The 17911-nt window shown below is 47.6% G+C and overlaps 1 protein-coding gene across 4 annotated transcripts in view; it reads left to right on the plus strand.

Annotated features, from left to right (window-relative positions):
• Positions 1-17911, plus strand: part of PKNOX2 (PBX/knotted 1 homeobox 2) — a 108496-nt gene that overhangs the window by 79532 nt on the left and 11053 nt on the right. For all 4 annotated transcript variants that reach the window (XM_054086864.1, XM_054086863.1, XM_054086866.1 and 1 more), the window contains 3 exons: positions 2886-3025; positions 7963-8134; positions 11801-11989. In XM_054086864.1, the coding sequence (XP_053942839.1) occupies positions 2886-3025; positions 7963-8134; positions 11801-11989 (501 nt within the window). The remainder of the gene's footprint in view (positions 1-2885; positions 3026-7962; positions 8135-11800; positions 11990-17911) is intronic.

Genomic DNA, 17911 nt, shown 5'->3' on the forward strand with positions numbered 1-17911 from the left:
TGAAAAAGTGGGGGAAAATGGAAAATCCAACCTGCTGGGAGAGGAGCACCACATTTTCACTGATTTATTTATCAGTGGGAAGGGAAGAGGGGTGGGAATCGAACCGGCTGCTGAGCTGGGAGAGTCAGAAATCCAATAGCGCCGGGTGAGTTTACAGGTGCCGGAGTCAAACTGTGGAGTTATGAACAATAAAGGAGATTAAAAAGCAAAAGCTCTGGCTCGGCAGTGAAAGGTCAGGCAGGAGATATTAAAGTCAAACATTCTAAAAGCAAAACGGGCCACGGGTTTGGCCCGACTTGGGTTTGCGCAGCTTTTAAGAGAGATGGGAAATCTGCTTTATTTCATGTCAAGAACCTGACTACAAGGATGGGTTTGGCTGGAGAAGACAGTGGGCATAAACATGTACACACAGATGTACTTTTAAATATGTGTTGATATTTTTATATATATATATCTAAAACCCACCCATTTTATTTATATGTAAGTAACCACAGTACTAAAATACCCATATATTAGGCAAACAAATATATATAGACTATTTATGCATACACACAGAAATAAATGCATAAGAATATCAGACAAATAAATAAATTATATATATAATATTTAGCAAGAGGCAGAGGGTGCCTTTGCTGCCCAGCTGAAGGGAGGATTGAAGAGTCACTGATGAAAACATGCAAATGGTGATTTTTAAGACATTGCGACATCAGAGAAGGTGAAACATCCCCTTAGTGTTATTTTCCCACTGAGATTTTGAGCTGAAACTGCAGGATTTGGGGGCGCTGATGCATTTGAACACAAATCGATTAAAATTCTCCCCTAACTGAATCTCGTGAGGACAAAGCGATGCCTTGCGCGGCATCTCTGCAGCCCAGCAGCAAATAATTCCTGTTTCTTTAGTGAAATTGTTACTTTGAAGTGGAAATTGTCCCTAATTATGTGCAATCCTGTACAGAAGGAAACCTGGGCTGGGGCCTCGCTGCCCTCAGCCTGAAGAATGTCTTCCTAATGTGCAATCTAAACCTTCCCCTTCCAAGTTACAGCCATTCCACCTTGTCCTACCACTCAGGCCCTTGGAAAAAGTCCCTCCCCAGCTTTCCTGCAGCCCCTTTCAGGACTGGAAGCTGCTCTAAGGTCTCCCTGGAGCCTTCTCTTCTCCAGGCTGAACAACCCCAACTTTCAGCCTGTCCTCGTATGGGAGGTGCTCCAGCCCTCGGATCATCTTTGTGGCCTCCTCTGGACTCAACAGCTCCATCTCCTTCTTACGTTGAGGATTCCAGAACTGGACACAGGATTCCAGATGAGGTCTCACAAGAGAGGAACAGAGAGGCAGAATCCCCTCCCTCACCCTGCTGGCCACGCTGCTTTGGATGCAGCCCAGGACACGATTGGCCTTCTGGGCTGTGAGTGCACGTTGACGGCTCATGTTGAGCTTCTCATCCCCAGCACCCCAAGTCCTTCTCTGCAGGGCTGCTTCCAATCATGTCATCCCCCATCGTGTACTGAAAACAGGGATTGCCCCTACCCAGGTGCAGGACCATGGCCTTGGCCTTGTTGAACCTCATGATGTTCCCACAGCCCCACTTCTCCAACCTGTCCAGGTCCCTCTGGATGACATCGCATCCTTCCAGTGTGGCCACTGCACTACTCAGCTTGGTGTCATCTGCAAACATATATTTAACTATTTCAGAAAGCAAAATGTTCATTCAGCACTGGTAAGACCGCACCTTGAGTACTGTGTTCAGTTCTGGGCCCCTCACCACAAGAAGGATGTTGAGGCTCTGGAACGTGTCCAGAGAAGAGCAACGAAGCTGGTGAGGGGGCTGGAGAACAAGTCTTACGAGGAGCGGCTGAGAGAGCTGGGGTTGTTTAGCCTGGAGAAGAGGAGGCTGAGGGGAGACCTTATTGCTCTCTACAACTGCCTGAAAGGAGGTTGTGGAGAGGAGGGAGTTGGGCTCTTCTCCCCAGTGACAGGGGACAGACAAGGGGGAATGGCCTGAAGCTCCGCCAGGGGAGGTTCAGGCTGGATATCAGAAAAAAATTCTTCACAGAAAGAGTCGTTGGGCACTGGAACAGGCTGCCCAGGGAGGGGGTCGAGTCGCCTTCCCTGGAGGTGTTTAAGGAATGGGTGGATGAAGTGCTGAGGGACATGGTTTAAGGGAGTGTTAGGAATGGTTGGACTCGATGATCCAGTGGGTCCTTTCCAACGTGGTCATTCTATGATTTTCTATGATTAGCAGAGTGGCTTCTTGCACAGCAGATGTGATTTTGCTGTAGTTTTCCAGCCCCGCCATGTTGTGTTCCCCATTGCGGCTGTGATCTGGGGATAAAGCTGCGTGATTTGGGCATTGGCGAAAAAAAAAAAAGGTTGATTTATTTTCTTCTTTTCGGTTGGCTTCTCGCGGTGCAAAAATTATTCATCCCTGGGCCTGTCAAGCTGGCAGAGGCTCACGTAATTTTGGAAGCAAGTTAAGGATGCCTGTGTGTCTAGACAATAATACCTGCTTGGAAACAAACCCTGGCAGCAGCAGCGTTGCAGCTGATTTAATCTGGGACTTGGGCAAAGCATCCCTTAATAAATTCCCCCCCGCCTTAGATTTGCTGGCGGGGTAATAAGGATGTTGGGATTTCTTCCTGTATTTTCCCCAAGTGAAAAGTGGGAGACGTAGGGAAAAAGTGGGGAACCCAACATTTCGGATTCCAGGTGAGATGTAAATTTGTTTTCACCCCCAAATTCCCCTGCTCAGACCCCATCACGGGTCACCTCCTCCTCAGTTTTAAAAATACAGTGCAGAAGGCTGCAAAACTTCTTGGAAAAGCGCGCTAAAGCCCATTTTTTTTATTTTCTTCCTTTTTTCCTCCCTCCTTTGTGTTCCCCCTCCCAGATGACGGCCACAGCCCAGCAGCCCACCAAGGCGCAGCCTGTGCATCTTGCGACGCCGGCAGCGGCCACCAACGCGCCGGTCCCCACCGCGGCCGGAGACCCGCAGGCGCAGCTGGAGGCTGACAAGCGAGCTGTCTACAGGTGATGCAAGCTAATATCGGTGTGCAAGAAATAATTAATGCATTAGTTCATTAATACATTACTTATTGTAAAGCATTATTCATGCACCAGTTCGGCAATGCATTAATTAATGCAGTTGTTAATGCATTGATTCATTGATGCATTAATTTTTATAATGCATTATTAATCCGCTATTATTCTAATGCATTAATTAACACACAGAGGTGGGGGGATTAGCAGTTAGCTCCTTCTTAGTAGGAATAGCTATCGGTAATAATAATAACCTTATGCACCCTCTCCCCCCCCTTCCAAAATCTTCACTCCCCTGAAAATCCAAATAAGCCTTTTTTTTTTTTATGGTGAAAACATCCAAATCTGGGTCAAAAAAGCACCCAGAAGGAGTAAAGTCACGTATTAACCCAAAATACGCTGTTCATGCATCTGTACGGGATGCAGGCAGCAACGAGCGCTGGAGGGAAGACCCTGCCTGGTCCCTTTATTTGTCACTTTGCAGATAATAATATATAATATTATATAATATTATAATATATGCAGTCATGTTTTTGTATAATTATAATAACTAACATTATAATTATGTAAATAGTATAATTATTAAAGCAATATGTAATTATGTAAGTGATACACAATTATTTACACTATTATAATGTATACAGTAATGATGTAACAGTAATGCATAATATTATGATTTAATTAGGAATAAGGGTTAAGGATTAGCCTTTCGTTAATGGCCAGGGCCATGGGGGCTTGTGAACCAAAACACTGCAACTTGGAAGTGAAGAAATTCAAATATTTTGACTTCAAATATTCAAATATTGCAAGTTTAAAAGGTCTGGACGGGAGGAAGAAAGCGTGGGATGAGCCCAGCAGCTTCCCAGGAAGACCCAAAGGTTTGGTAGAAAAGGGTTTTAAGATTTGCAGCCGGATTTTCTCCAGCAATGGAAATAATACTCCCAAGGCAAAACAGGTCGTTTGAGAGAAAAAAATCACCTTTTGTTCGCAGCGTGGATGTAATAACGAAAACACCAAACCCCTCTGGAACTTTTACAGCCTTCATTTGAAGGTCAAGAAATTCCAGAAATCTCTTTTTTTGGAGGTATTTCCCACCCAGAAAAGTGGGGGAAAATTATTGTCTGGTCCCACACGCGGACTTGGTTGTCCAAACTGGGATGGTTTGGTACCAGCCAAAAGGAGACTTTTTTTGTTGCGCGTATAAAGTCTGAATATTCACCTGTCCAGGATTTACTAAGGACAGTGGTTGTGCCGTGAGCTGCCAAATCCCCTCGAAGGGGCTCAGCCCTCCCAGCGCTGGATCCTTCACGCGGAAGGATGGATTTTTATCAATTTTCAATAGCTGTTTCAAGGTGGAATGTGTCTGCTCTGAGCATCGTTGACCAAGCGGGGTGGAAATCACCACAGAAAAGTGACGGGGAATATAAAAACCACTGGACAAGGCTGTGCTGTGTTTGATTTCTAGTAGGGAGTTTATCACCTATAGTAGAAAAAAAAGGGAGAAAAACTAATCTTCCACCTCCGTGCTTGGCATGGAGCATCTTTGCCGGGACCGGTCCAGCAGCAGCTCCGCTCTGCTGCAGGTTTTGCCCAGTGGGGCTGTGTCACTCACAGTCGGGGCAGGACTTGAGCTGAAAGAGGGGAGATGAGATGAGATCTTAGAGACAAATTTTCTCCTGTGAGGGTGGGGAGGCCCTGGCCCAGGGTGCCCAGAGCAGTGGTGGCTGCCCCATCCCTGGAGGGATTCCAGGCCAGGTTGGATGGGGCTTGGAGCCCCTGATCCAGTGAGAGGTGTCCCTGCCCGTGGCAGGGGGTGGAACTGAATGGGCTTTGAGGTCCCTTCCAATGCAAACCATTCCATGAGTCTATGATTTTATGACTTCCTGACAGATTTTGGACCAGTAAAGATGATGCTTCCATGGGAACCATTGCTTAAACCCTGGTGGGATTTAAAAGATGTGTAGACTCGGGGATCTGATTCCGTAGTGGACAGGTATGGTTGGACTTATGATCTCAAAGGACTTTTGCAACCAAACGATATCATGATTCTTTGATTCTAAACAACCCCAGTCACTGTGAACTGGATTTTTCCAAGTAGGAAACACCTGGATTCCTTTGCATTAACTTTATTTTCCATTTTTTTTGGAGGGGGAGAGGTGCCTATTGGAGCCGCATAAAACAAGTCCTGGTTGTGATGTCCCCCGGTGCTGCCCAGCACCAACTTTGCTGAAGGGGTGGAATGAGGCCATTAGAGGAAATCATTTCTCTTTATTAGCCCGTGTCGAATCCTTTTTATTAGTGGCTGCGAACGACCTCTCTCCTGCAGGAAAATGTCAGGGCTGGTTCAGCCCTCTTCTTTGGATGAAAACCAGACAGTTTTGCAAAACCATATTCAGTAAAAGCAGATTTTTCCACCCCAAAACTCTGCCTTGTGCAAGAGGGATGATTTTCCACCTCAGTGACACTCACGATGGGGAGTATCTTCCTCTTTTCCTGTGTGTCTTGGATATTCCACCCCAAATTTCATAGCAAGGATGAGATCCAGCTCCCAATTTTCATTTTTCATGCCATCATCTCTGCCTGCACTCAGTGAGGGGCCTTGGTGCTCTCCCTTTCCCCAGCCTGGGGGGTTCATAGAGTCATGTAATGGCTTGGGTTAGAAGGGACCTCAAAGCCCACCTAGTTCTCACCCCCTGCCATGGGCAGGGACACCTCCCACTGGATCAGGGGCTCCAAGCCCCATCCAACCTGGCCTGGAACCCCTCCAGGGATGGGGCAGCCACCGCTGCTCTGGGCAACCTGGGCCAGGGCCTCCCCACCCTCACAGGAGAACATTTCTCCCTAAGGTCTCATCTCAGTCTCCCCTCTTTCTGCTCAAAACTGTTCCCTCTTGTCCCGGCTCTGCACTCCCTGAGCAAGAACCCCTTTTTTCCTTTTTGTACCTCTCCCTTTTTTTTGTTTTACTTTAGTTTGATTTGGGATTTTTTTGTGTTTATTTTATTTTTTGTGTTGGTTTATTTTCATTATTTATTTTATTTTATGCCACTTTATTTTATCTTACTTCCCACTGAGAAGCAAACCGTCACCTCCTCACCACATGCTCCGGGCTATTTGCCAGGGTCGGTGGCAGCGCTGCCCCAATCATTAAACACCAAAGGGTGTGGGTGATGCCAGCAATGATCTCAATCCCCAATTTGTGGATGCACCCCTCAAATCAAAGGGGTACAAATTGCTCAGGGGCTTCAATACCTCCTCCCGCAAAGAAACCCCATCCTTGGGGTAATTCCTTTGCTCCTGATTGCCGGGGCGGCTCTGGAAGCAGCGGTGAGCCCCTGCCGCTGAGCCGCTGGTTCCTAAGTCTCAATAATTCCACCCGCTGCTTGGAATTTGCCTTTCATATCCCTGAGCTGAGCCCCATCGGGGCCGCTGGAATTATGAAATGATTTCCCCCCCTCCCTTCCCCACTCCAGCCTCGGCGAATCTTGCATTAAACTGGGATCAGGACAGATTAAACTATAATATGCGGCGGTATTAGCAGCTGCAAATGAAGACTTAGCCCAGGGGTTTAACCCCTTCGCCTGACTCTGTCTCAGAAAAGACCAGCAGGAAGCGATTTGTAAGCATCTTCGGGGACATCTTTTGGAGATCAAACGCTGAAGCAAATCCCATTGCGCTGGAATAACTGGGGTGCCAGGGAGACCTGCCCTGGAGCAGCATTTTGCTTTTCTCCCTTAAAGAACCCATCAATACTTTGATTTTTGTTTTACTTGCACGATGAGATGCTCGCTGAGGGTCGCACTGACTCCTTGTCTTCATCCCTTGCTTCTCCATGTGCTTTGGTGTTGAACGTGTCTTTACATTCTACATCGCATCAGTTTCAAATCCTCGTTAGTGCGAATTGTGGATTTGCAAGAAGAACTGCAACTCTTTGTTGGCCAAGAGCTGCCTCATGGTAAGAAAGAAGAGGGATTTGACCCATCTTTCACTTCACATGTAGACATGGATGTACTTGATGGAGCACAAAGAGTTGTCTTGAGGGAGGGGCTCTGTATGAGGAGCAGCTGAAGAAGTCCCTTGGTCTGTTCAGCCTGGAGAAGAGGACACTGAGGGGAGACCTCATTGCACTCTGCGTCTTCCTCACACAGGGAGGAGGAGGAGCAGGCGCTGAGCTCTTCTCTCTGGACCTGAGGGAATGGCGGGAAGATGCCAGGGGAGGGTTAGGTTGGACAGTAGGAGAAGGTTCTCCCCCCAGAGGGTGATGGAGCGCTGGATCAGCTCCCAGGGAAGCGGTCACAGCACCAAGTCTGACAATACTGCAGAAATGCTTCGTCAGTGCCCTCAGCCCCACGATGTGAATTGTAGGGGTGTCCTGTGCAGGGACAGGAGTTGGACTCAACGGTCTTTGTGGGTCCCTTCCCACTTAGGACGTTCCATGATTCTATGAGCAACCCACTGTAAGGTTGGACCAAAGGATGTTGTGGGCTCGTAGATGTACCAGCCCACCCCCATCTGGTGCCAAGAGAGACCTTCTTGGATGAAATACTGGCACTGATGATCAGGTGCTGATGTTGATCCGCAAAATACAAAACCACCAGGACAGCAGATGGCTCCAAGACAACCACCCTGAAGCCTGTGGCAAAACATTTTGGAAATGCTGGCTTTGATGCAATGATGGAAAGCACCAAAATGCTGTAAGAAGTCACTGCCTGATGGAGAATTTGGTGAATTTGGCAATTTTAAACCTTTTTTTTTATTGTTTCAAGAGATCCAGGAAGGGGGCATTGCCAGCATTGACTTGGGAGTGAGGTTTGCACCACCAGGCTCTTGCAAGCTGGGAGGGAATGGATGGATGATGTGGGGTGAAAATGGACACGAGGCCTAAAAGAGTGGGTGTTATGGGGGGGTGTCTTCTCCTTTGTCCTCTGCAGGCACCCACTGTTCCCGCTGCTGACGCTGCTCTTTGAGAAGTGCGAGCAAGCAACGCAGGGCTCCGAGTGCATCACCTCGGCCAGCTTTGACGTTGACATTGAGAACTTCGTCCACCAGCAGGAGCAGGAGCACAAGCCCTTCTTCAGTGATGACCCTGAGCTGGACAACCTGGTAGAGGCAACTGGGGCTTGGCAGAGTGTTTTTTGAGGGGTGGGGAGAGGGTAGGGGATGAGGAACAAGTTATGGCCATCTACCACCTTGGGCAACATCTTGGAGCTCCATTTGTAGTATTGGTCATCTTGGCAATGTTCTCTGTAGACCTTCTTCAGGACCTTCTCTCTGACCTTTTCCGTGAGATTGCCTGTGAGGACAAACTCATGCCCAGTTTTTGGCCATGTTTCCCACAGAAATGCCACAAGGTCAACACATTTTCTGGGAACAGCCAAGATTGATGACTGGTTTGTGCCTCAAAACTTGCCATCTCTGCAGGAATTACTGCTCTTGGGTAAAACATGGAATGGCATCTTCATTGTCATCTGGCATCATCTCGTTTCAAGTGTGATGGTCAGCTCTTGTCCTAAAAACAAGACAAAATCACAGCTTTTTCCAAAAAAAGAGTGATGCATATCAGTGGTTTGGGACATTTTGGACCATTTTTGGTAGCTCCCTTGTCGTAGCAACCCAAACATCCTACCCTATTATTGCAGTTGGAAGGTTCCTCGGAAGACTCTGCTTGGGATGGAGCTTTTCTTTTGTGGGGACCTTAGGAAACATTCCTAAATCCTGTTATTTTGTCCAGGAAGCCTCCATATGTCATCTCCATGGCAAGTAGGAGTGTAGACGGGTCCATGGCACCATCCTAGTGCTCCGCAAGCAAATTTTTAAGGTCCAGAGAGACAATTTTCCCACTTCTGATGATCAAAAATGTTCCTTCAGGTCTTGGTGTGTCACAGGACAGGTAGCAGAGGGATTTCCATCCCAGAAAAGAAGCAAACCCAGGCAGCTTTTTCCAAATGTTACAAATATTAAGGAGATGATTTTGTCAAACAACCTGTCATAAAAGGAAGAAGAATGAGCAATGCTCATCCGAGTGCAAAAACTACCATAAAAAGACCAAGAAACGTTTCAGGATGGATTAAAATTCTGCAGCTTTTATGCCTGATTTCAGCTTATGGAGGGGTATTTGCAAGATCACAAAATCAGGAGTGGCTAAACAGCCTGTTGGAAGCTCACAAAAAAAAAATATGGGGCATGTGAGGCTTCGTTTGCAGATTGCTGAGCCGATTTCTCAATCTCTCATAGCCATGAACAGAATCGTTCTGGGTGAGTGACCAAAATAAGCAGCATTTTGGATTCTGGAGCCCTGTGTCCAGTTCTGGAATCCCCAAGATAAGAAGGAGATTAAACTGTTGGAGTGGGTCCAGAGGAGGCCACAGAGATGATCCAAGTGCTGGAGCCCCTCTACTTTGAGGACAGGCTGAGAGAGTTGGGGTTGTTCAGCCTGGAGAAGAGGAAGCTCTGGGGTAAACTTCCAGGACTGAAAGGGTCTCCAGGAAAGCTGGGAAGGGACTTTTTCCAAGGGTCTGGAGTGATAGGACGAGGGGGTATGGGTTTAAATTGTTAGGGGGAGATTTAGATTGGACATTAGGAAGAAATTCTTCATGACAAGGGTGGGGAGGCCCTGGCCCAGGTTGCCCAGAGCAGTGGTGGCTGCCCCATCCCTGGAGGGGTTCTAGGCCAGGTTGGATGGGGCTTGGAGCCCCTGATCCAGTGGGAGGTGCCCCTGCCCATGGCAGGAGGTGGAACTGGATGGGCTTTAATGTCCTTTCCAAAAGAAATCACTCTAGGATTCTATGATTTTCGTTTGGGGACTGAACATGCATTGAATGTTGAGGTGCACCAAAAGAAAACCTGTTGCACTGAGTTAGATCAGAGTGAATGCACTGACTTAGCACGAGGAGGGAGATGGAATCAGCTGAAGGCTAAAAACAGTCTAAAATTTTGAGTGAGGAAAACTTACTCCTATATAGTTGAAGGTGAAACGGCTCCACCAAAATGGCCCGTGCAGAAGATGTGTCCACAGAGGCTGTTTTCACTGGGGTTTGATGGTTTCTTCAAAAAAAACACAAACCCATCAATCGTGATTTTTGGGCATATGTTGGAGTGGCTGTTCATGCTTGTGGTGAAATTCAGACATGGGCTGTTGCGCTGATCCCCTGGATGACCTCACAGCACTGGATATGTTCATATTCATGGATGTACATGTATTTTTGCCCCATTTCTAGGATAGATCTGTGTGTGTATTCTGTTCTATGCCCAGAATTTCTATAAAAGCCATCCAACTCGCTCAGTGTGCTGGGCCTCCACCAAGACAGAGGAGATGGTTGATATGATGCTGAAGAAGGACTGTTCCTTTTGGTGGGAAGTGCCAACTAGAGGGAATTTTGGATGAAGAAGTCTTGCAGTGCCCGAAACTCATTTCCATCTGCTCCCGAGCTGGCACTTCTTCCACATTTCCATCATCGTTTTCTTTTGGTTACTTTTTAGGTGGTCCTTTTTTGTTTTGATCACCACCTATTCTCTGGAAGTTGGCTCTGGTAAAGCAGGGATGAAAAGGCCAGCGGCATTAGCCATCATTAGAATAAGAGTCATGTATTCCTCACCGCCGAGATGCACATAATTAGAAATTAGAAAAAGGTCAGATCTCACCATTATCAACTCAATCAGCTGCTGAGTGCCACACAGTCAATTAATTCAGCATCTGTATTTTTTACAACCCCGTGCACGTACGCCGTCGGACTGTAACTCTTTATCCGGACAGATATACGGCGCAGCGGAGCAGGGACATAAAATGAGACCCTAAGCAAATGAGCTGAGATAATTGAGAGATTTATTTTTTATACATATATGTGTCAGGTCTTCTTGCCTTTGCCCTTGAATATTGACTTTCATGGCCATTGAGCCCCGAGAGGATACCAAGAGCCGGGGCGCAATGCTTCCACCTTGTGCTTCGCCTTCACCAACCACAGAGGAGGAAAAAACAGGCAAAAAAAAGGGCAGAAAAAGAGAATTTTTCCAGCCGCAACCCAGAATTGCGGTAGTTCACCAACCAAAAATTTGCTTTCTCTATCATGGAGCCATCAGTTGGGTTTGGCCCTGGATTTCAGGGGACGTTTCCCAACCACGAAGACTCGCAGTTTGTAAAGATGACCACTAAAATTTGCAACTTAAACCCAGCCTTTGAAATGAAAAGACGCTTTCTTACATAAAATTGGATTTATTGCCCCAGAGTGAATAGCTGAAATTTTATATATTATGCAAGATTTCAAACAGCGGCCGTAAAACTCAAAGTTTCAGCTCGGTGAGAGGAATGTTTTATGTGTAAATTTTTTACCATTTATGGGGTGCGTTTTAATGAGGCCCAGGCTTGGTGCTGGCAGCAGCGTACGGCGGAGCTGTAGCCCCATAAGCTTCTTAGGAGAAGTGGCCCCTGGAGAATAACCAACTACTCTTCAAGAGCCAGGGCTTTGGCTTGGACTTGTTTGGGGCATGGGTTGCGATCCCCGCAAAGGCAATGGGAATCAGTGTGAATTTTGGTTTCTTGGGATTTCAGAGATAGGATTGAGGCACAGAGGAATAGGCGCTGGGATGGGTTATGGGCAAGAATATTGATTTTTTGGAGGCTTCTTTGGTTGTTGAGAGAGGAAATGCATTTAATTCTACTGTAGGGATTGGTTCCAGTTTAGATTTTGGAAGAAACTATTGATCTTCTGGGTTTTTTTTCCTATGTGTCGAGGTAAATAATGGTTTTAACTCCGTCGTTGTGTTCTTGTGCAGATGGTGAAGGCGATCCAGGTGCTGCGCATCCACCTCCTGGAGCTGGAGAAAGTCAACGAGTTGTGCAAAGACTTTTGCAACCGCTACATCACCTGCCTCAAAACCAAGATGCACAGCGACAACCTACTCAGGAACGACCTAGGGGGGCCCTACTCCCCCAACCCCTCCTCCATCAGCCTGCACCCCCAGGTAACGCCTTAAAAATCATGGAATCGCAGAATGGTTTGGGTTGGAAGGAATCTCAAAGCCCATCCAGTCCCACCCTCTGCCATGGGCAGGGACACCTTCCATGGGATCAGGGGCTCCAAGGCCATCCAACCTGGCCTGGAACCCCTCCAGGGATGGGGCAGCCACCACTGCTCTGGGCAACCTGGGCCAGGGCCACCCTCACAGCAAAACATTTCTTCCTAAGATCTCATCTCAATCTCCCCTCTTTCAGCTCAGAAACGTTCCCCCCATTCTCTCCCTGCACTCCCTGATCCAGAGCCCCTCTCCAGCTTTCCTGGAGCCCCTTTCAGCACTGGAAGCTGCCCTAAAGTCTCCCCAGAGCCTTCTCTTCTCCAGGCTGAACAACCCCACCTCTCAGCCTGTTCTCATACAGGAGGTTCTCCAGCCCTCGGATCATCTCCATGTTCTCCTCTGGACTTCCTCACTTGCTCCAAGAGACCCGTGTCCTTCTTGTGCTGAGGAACAGATGAGCCCAGGTGTCTCTGGGCGGCTCTGCAGTTCTGGCCCAACAGGAGGTGGGGATGGGGACCTTCTTAGAGCTTTTCAGGGCATTTTTAGGGTGCTGGAAAGGAAACCAATGTTGTTTTTAGCAGCTTGGCTCCAAGCATGGCAAAGTTAGAATCTCCCAACAGAACCCAGGGAGGGAAAAACCCCCAAAAAAGTTTTATATTTGGGTTTCCTGAAAGCACCAACCTCTCCATCACTGATCTAAAAACCCCTGGCCCCTCTCTATTTTCTAATAATCTCTCGAAATGGACTTATTATCCCTTCGCTGCTTTATGGTAGCATTCCTTATGATCAAAATTAGCAAGACACTTGCATAAAAGAGAACAATAATTGCTCAACGAGCATCTCGTTTGTAATTTATTAGTTTCTATTATTGTGTGTCACCATGGCAACAGCTCGCATCCCGGGTGATGAGAGAGATGTTAGATATGAGCCGACGAAGCTCCCGGTCCCAGCAAATGGAGATGCACGTTTTTTATCAGTAATTTTCATGAAAATAATAAGTGAGGGAGTTAATGAGATGGAAAGCCGTCCTGTGGCTATTGTGATTTTTTTTTCTCCCCCTCTTTTCGTTTTTTTTTTTTTAAGTGTTGATCTAATTAGAATGCATCGGTCAGGAAAAGTAATGAGGATTTAGTGCCTCACAAAGAGGTGGGGATCATATCAGAAAATTAGCACAAGTCTTTGGAAAATAATCGGGCCCATGGAGAGGTACCAAGCGCCTCTGATTCCTGCAGACCCAGAGGTGCCATCGTTTCCCTTCCGGGCAAGACTCAGAAGTTGAGAAATTCAAGTGAGGATGTGGAGGCAGCTGCTAAATAAATGGGAACACAACCAGGAAGGACCCAACTGGAGGGGAAGCATTGGCTCAACAATGAAGGGCTTTGCAGCAGTCACCAAGAGCTGATATATTCGTGGTGACAGACCAGGAGAAGCTGCCATCTCAGAGAATCCTGGAATCATTAAGGTTGGAAAAGACCTCTAAGCTCACCCAGTCAACCCCACCATGCTGACTGAACCATGCCCTGAAGTGCCACATCTGCACAGCTTTTGAACCCCTCCAGGGATGGAGACTCCGCCACTGCCCTGGGCAGCCTCTGCCAGGGCTTCACCACTCTGTCAGTAAAGAGGTTTTTCCCAATATCCCATCAAAACTCTCCTGGCACGACTTGAGGCCATTTCCTCTCATCCTGTCCCCTTTCACTTGGGAGAAGAGCCCAACACCCACCTCACCACAACCTCAATTCCGGGAGCAGCAGGGAGCGAGAAGGTCTCCCCTCCTCTTTCCAGGCTGAACAATCTCGTCTGGTTGTGGGATGAGGATGACATTCCAGTGACGATACAAGGGCAAATGTTTTCTGATTACCCCACTAAGAAATGTCAAGTGCTCGAGAGCTGTGACTCATTGAGTGTACTTGAGTTTGCACAATGCTTAAAAACAAATGGGTGGAAATACTCTATATCTGTCAGTTTGGTTTTAAGGACTGGGGATGCTCCAGAGAGCGGAAGAATCGTGGGATCAGTGGTTAAAAAAATGGCAAGTGGGATGATTTTGCTAATTATTGTCCTATTAATCTCATGCTGAGGGCAGATAAACCAGCTCAGGGCTCAATAATTTAAGATTTTTTTTTTAAACCAATTAATGGAAATGTGATTAAAATCAATGAATGAGGTTCCTCACCAAATAGATGTTCTTAGGGTGCAGGGGCATCAATCATTTTTGTGAGAAGATTCACCAGCTTGGTCATGAAAGCAAAATATATTGATTTTTTGCAAAGTTTTTTTTACTATGGGTCAGCTTGCTTAAAAAGTGATGGGAATGGAAAGCCAAGAATGTCAAAAAAAGCTGCGAAGAGAATGGAAAGAGCTGTCAAAATGTCATCATAGGAGAATCGTGGCTGGGTTTCCCTGCAGCATCCAAACCAGATGACTCTTGGCTTGGTGTTCTTTATGCTTTCTGGGAGGAAAAATGCAAGAAATTCTGGAAGTGCAAACATGCCTGGAGGTGATGGGAAAAGATGACCCAAACTGGTGCTTCAGCAGTTCCTGCAATCTTCTCCTGTCGCCCTGTCTGGAGATCAGTCCTGGCATTGGCCAAGTTTGGGTGAAAACTTCGGGTTTTTTTCATAGAATCATGGAATGTCCTGGGTGGGAAGAGACCCACAAGACTCATCGAGTCCAACTCCTGTCCCTGCACAGGACAACCCCAACATTCACACCATGGGGCTGAAGGCGTTGGCCAAACGCTTCTGGAATATTGTCAGGCTTGGTGCCGTGACTGCTTCCCTGGGAGCTGTTCCCGTGCTCCACCACCCTCTGGGGGAAGAACCTTTCCCTAATGTCTAACTTAACCTTCTGCTGCTTCGTCTTCCTGCCATTCCCTCGAGTCCAGAGAGAAGAGCTCAGGGCCTGCTCCTCCTCCTCCCTGTGAGAGGAAGCAGTAAACTGCAATGAGGTGTCTCCTCAGTCTCCTCTCCTCCAGGATGAACGGACTAATGTGATGAGCCTTCCTCAAACCTTTGTTACCGTATAGACATTCTTCTACCCTGTTTTCTCCATCACTTTCTCATTTTGTGCTCTGCTTTGTTTTGCAGAACGGTTTTAACCTCTTCATTGGCAACTGCAAATCCACCAAGCAATTCCTCTTCTTCCATTTTTCATGGTTGGTTTTCTCTTGGCTTCCTCACTCTCCTCAAGTCCTCAACGGACGCTGTTTAACTCCCTCCCTCCAGTTGCTGAATGCTTTTTGAGTTTTTCAGACAGAGCTGACAGAGGAGGTGCTCGTTGCATGGGGAAAAGAAGGAAATTTAACCCACACTGCATGTAAATCTGTTCAACTTTCTTCCAACACCCAAGTGGCCCTCACTGTCCGCAAGGTCACTTCACTTGCGAGAAAAATCCCACCGCAAAGCCAATCTCTTTGGGAACCACAGCACTGCCAGGGACATTGCAATTGGGATAACTCTTGAGTTCTTCAGCTCTTGTTTTGAGTGAGAATTGCAGCAAATTAGCAGTGATTATATGGACGTTCTCAGGACAGCATTTCTTCTTTATCATAGAATCATGGAACAGTTTGGGCTGGAAGGGACCTCACAGCCCACGCAGTTCCAATCCCCTGTCACAGGCAGGGACACCTCCCACTGGATCAGGGACTCCAAGCCCCATCCAACCTGGCCTTGAACCCCCTCCAGGGATGGGGCAGCCACCACTGTTCTGGGCAACCTGGGCCAGGGCCTCCTCACCCTCACAGGAGAACATTTCTCCCTAAGATCTCATCTCAATCTCCCCTCTTCCAGCTCAAAACTGTTCCTCTATCCCTGCACATCGTGATCCAGAGCCCCTCCGCAGCTTTCCCGTAGGCCCCCTCTAAGTACTGGCAGGTCTTAAAGGACTGGAAGGACTTCTTTTCTTCCTTCCCATCTTGCTGGTGTTTGGAGGCTGGTGGTTGGGTTGGCCTGCTTTCACGCAGTTCTTCTCCACATAGATCTTAATTTATTCAAGTTTGCCCTGGAGACAAGCATGGCCTTCTCTGTTATTTAAAACCAACCTTTTTTTCACCTCCATCCACCCACCCATTCATCCACGAAGGAGCTCTTTGAATCTTACTCGAGTTTCAGTTTGGCCAGCTCTTGCCAAACTCCTAAATTTCTTTTTTCTCCAGCTAACTTGAGTTTTTCCCAGCTTTACTTGAGCACAAATACATTTCACAAACTTAAGATGATATAGAATTTTTTACATATGTGCCACCCAAAAATAAATGTAATGCACAAGGGGAAGGACGTTGGCTTGAGCAGCACTGAGTTGTAGCACTTATTGACCCTTGGGCACTTGGTCTTTGACAGTTGCCTTGTTGTGACAAAGAGGGGGTCTTTGAGCTATAGAATATGTACCAGATCTTCTCTGCACGTGAGGGAGGGGATTGTCCTTCTCTGCTCTGCTCCACACTGGGGCGGCCCCACCTTGAGCACTGGGGGCAGTTTGGGAGCCACAGGATAAAAAGCATCTAAAGCCGCTGGAGTGTCCAGAGGAGGGCACGGAGTTGGTGAAGGGTTTGGAGGGGAAGCATGTGAGGAGCAGCCAAAGTCCCTCGGTCTGTTCAGCCTGGAGGAGACTGAGGGGAGACCGCATCGCTCTCTGCACTTTCACTCTTCTCTCTGGACCCGAGGGAATGGCAGGAAGATGCCAGGGGAGGGTTAGGTTGGACATTAGGAAAAGTTTCTTCCCCCAGAGCGTGGAGCAGGGGAAGAGCTCCCCGGGAAGCAGTCACGGCACCAAGCCTGACAGTATTCCAGAAGCGTTTGGCCAACAGCCTCAGACACATGGTGTAAACATTGGCATTATCCTGTGCAGGGCCAGGAGTTGGACTCGATGATCCTTCCCATTGGAAGATCCCTTTCCATTGGAAGACCCTTCCCATAGGTCCTTTCCCATTCAGGACATTCCATGATTCTATGACTTTTAATTTGGAGAAATGCTATTTTGCCGGGCCGAGATGTGGATCCACAGAGACCCCTAGTGATCCGTTTCTTGTACTCAAGCTTCAAAATTGCTGGAAACATTTAAACTTCTTTGAGTCCTAAAATACAAAGCATTTTCCACTGCAGCAAAATCACGAGTGTTAGATAACTTGGCTGGCATTTGCAATCCGAGGCAATTAGTGGGAAAAAATATATTTTTTAAATCTTCTTGGAGATATCGATATTTATTTTAAGGCAGAGCCTCCCCTCTCATTGGGCGCCCTTGGTTTGCCATTGGCGTTGTAGAAACACCACAAATTCATTTCTTTTTTAGTACTTATGAATACTCTGCCCTTTTGGACACTCCTGAGCTGGTGTCTTGGCTCAGTTCTCCTCTATGCCACCAGAAATTTTTCCAGGGAGGGAAAAAAAATGCAGGTTTTGTCATTGTAAAATGCTGTTGAAAATGGTCCTGAGCCCTGAGTGGAAAACAGCCCTTTCTTTAGCGTGAGGGTGGGGAGGCCCTGGCCCAGGTTGCCCAGAGAAGTTGTGGCTGCCCCATCCCTGGAGGAGTTCCAGGCCAGGTTGGATGGGGCTTGGAGGCCCTGAGCCAGTGGGAGGTGTCCCTGCCCGTGGCAGGGGTGGAACTGGATGGGCTTTGAGGTCCCTTCCAACCAAACTCATTCAAGCAACGAAGCTGGTGAGGGGGCTGGAGAACAAGTGTTACGAGGAGCGGCTGAGAGAGCTGGAGTTGTTTAGCCTGGAGAAGAGGAGGCTGAGGGGAGACCTTATTGCTCTCTACAACTACCTGAAAGGAGGTTGTGGAGAGGAGGGAGTTGGGCTCTTCTCCCAAGTGACAGGGGACAGGACAAGGGGGAATGGCCTGAAGCTCCGCCAGGGGAGGTTCGGGTTGGATATC

This window comes from Cuculus canorus, chromosome 23 (genome assembly GCF_017976375.1).
Source record: "Cuculus canorus isolate bCucCan1 chromosome 23, bCucCan1.pri, whole genome shotgun sequence".
Taxonomy (NCBI): Eukaryota; Metazoa; Chordata; class Aves; order Cuculiformes; family Cuculidae; genus Cuculus; species Cuculus canorus.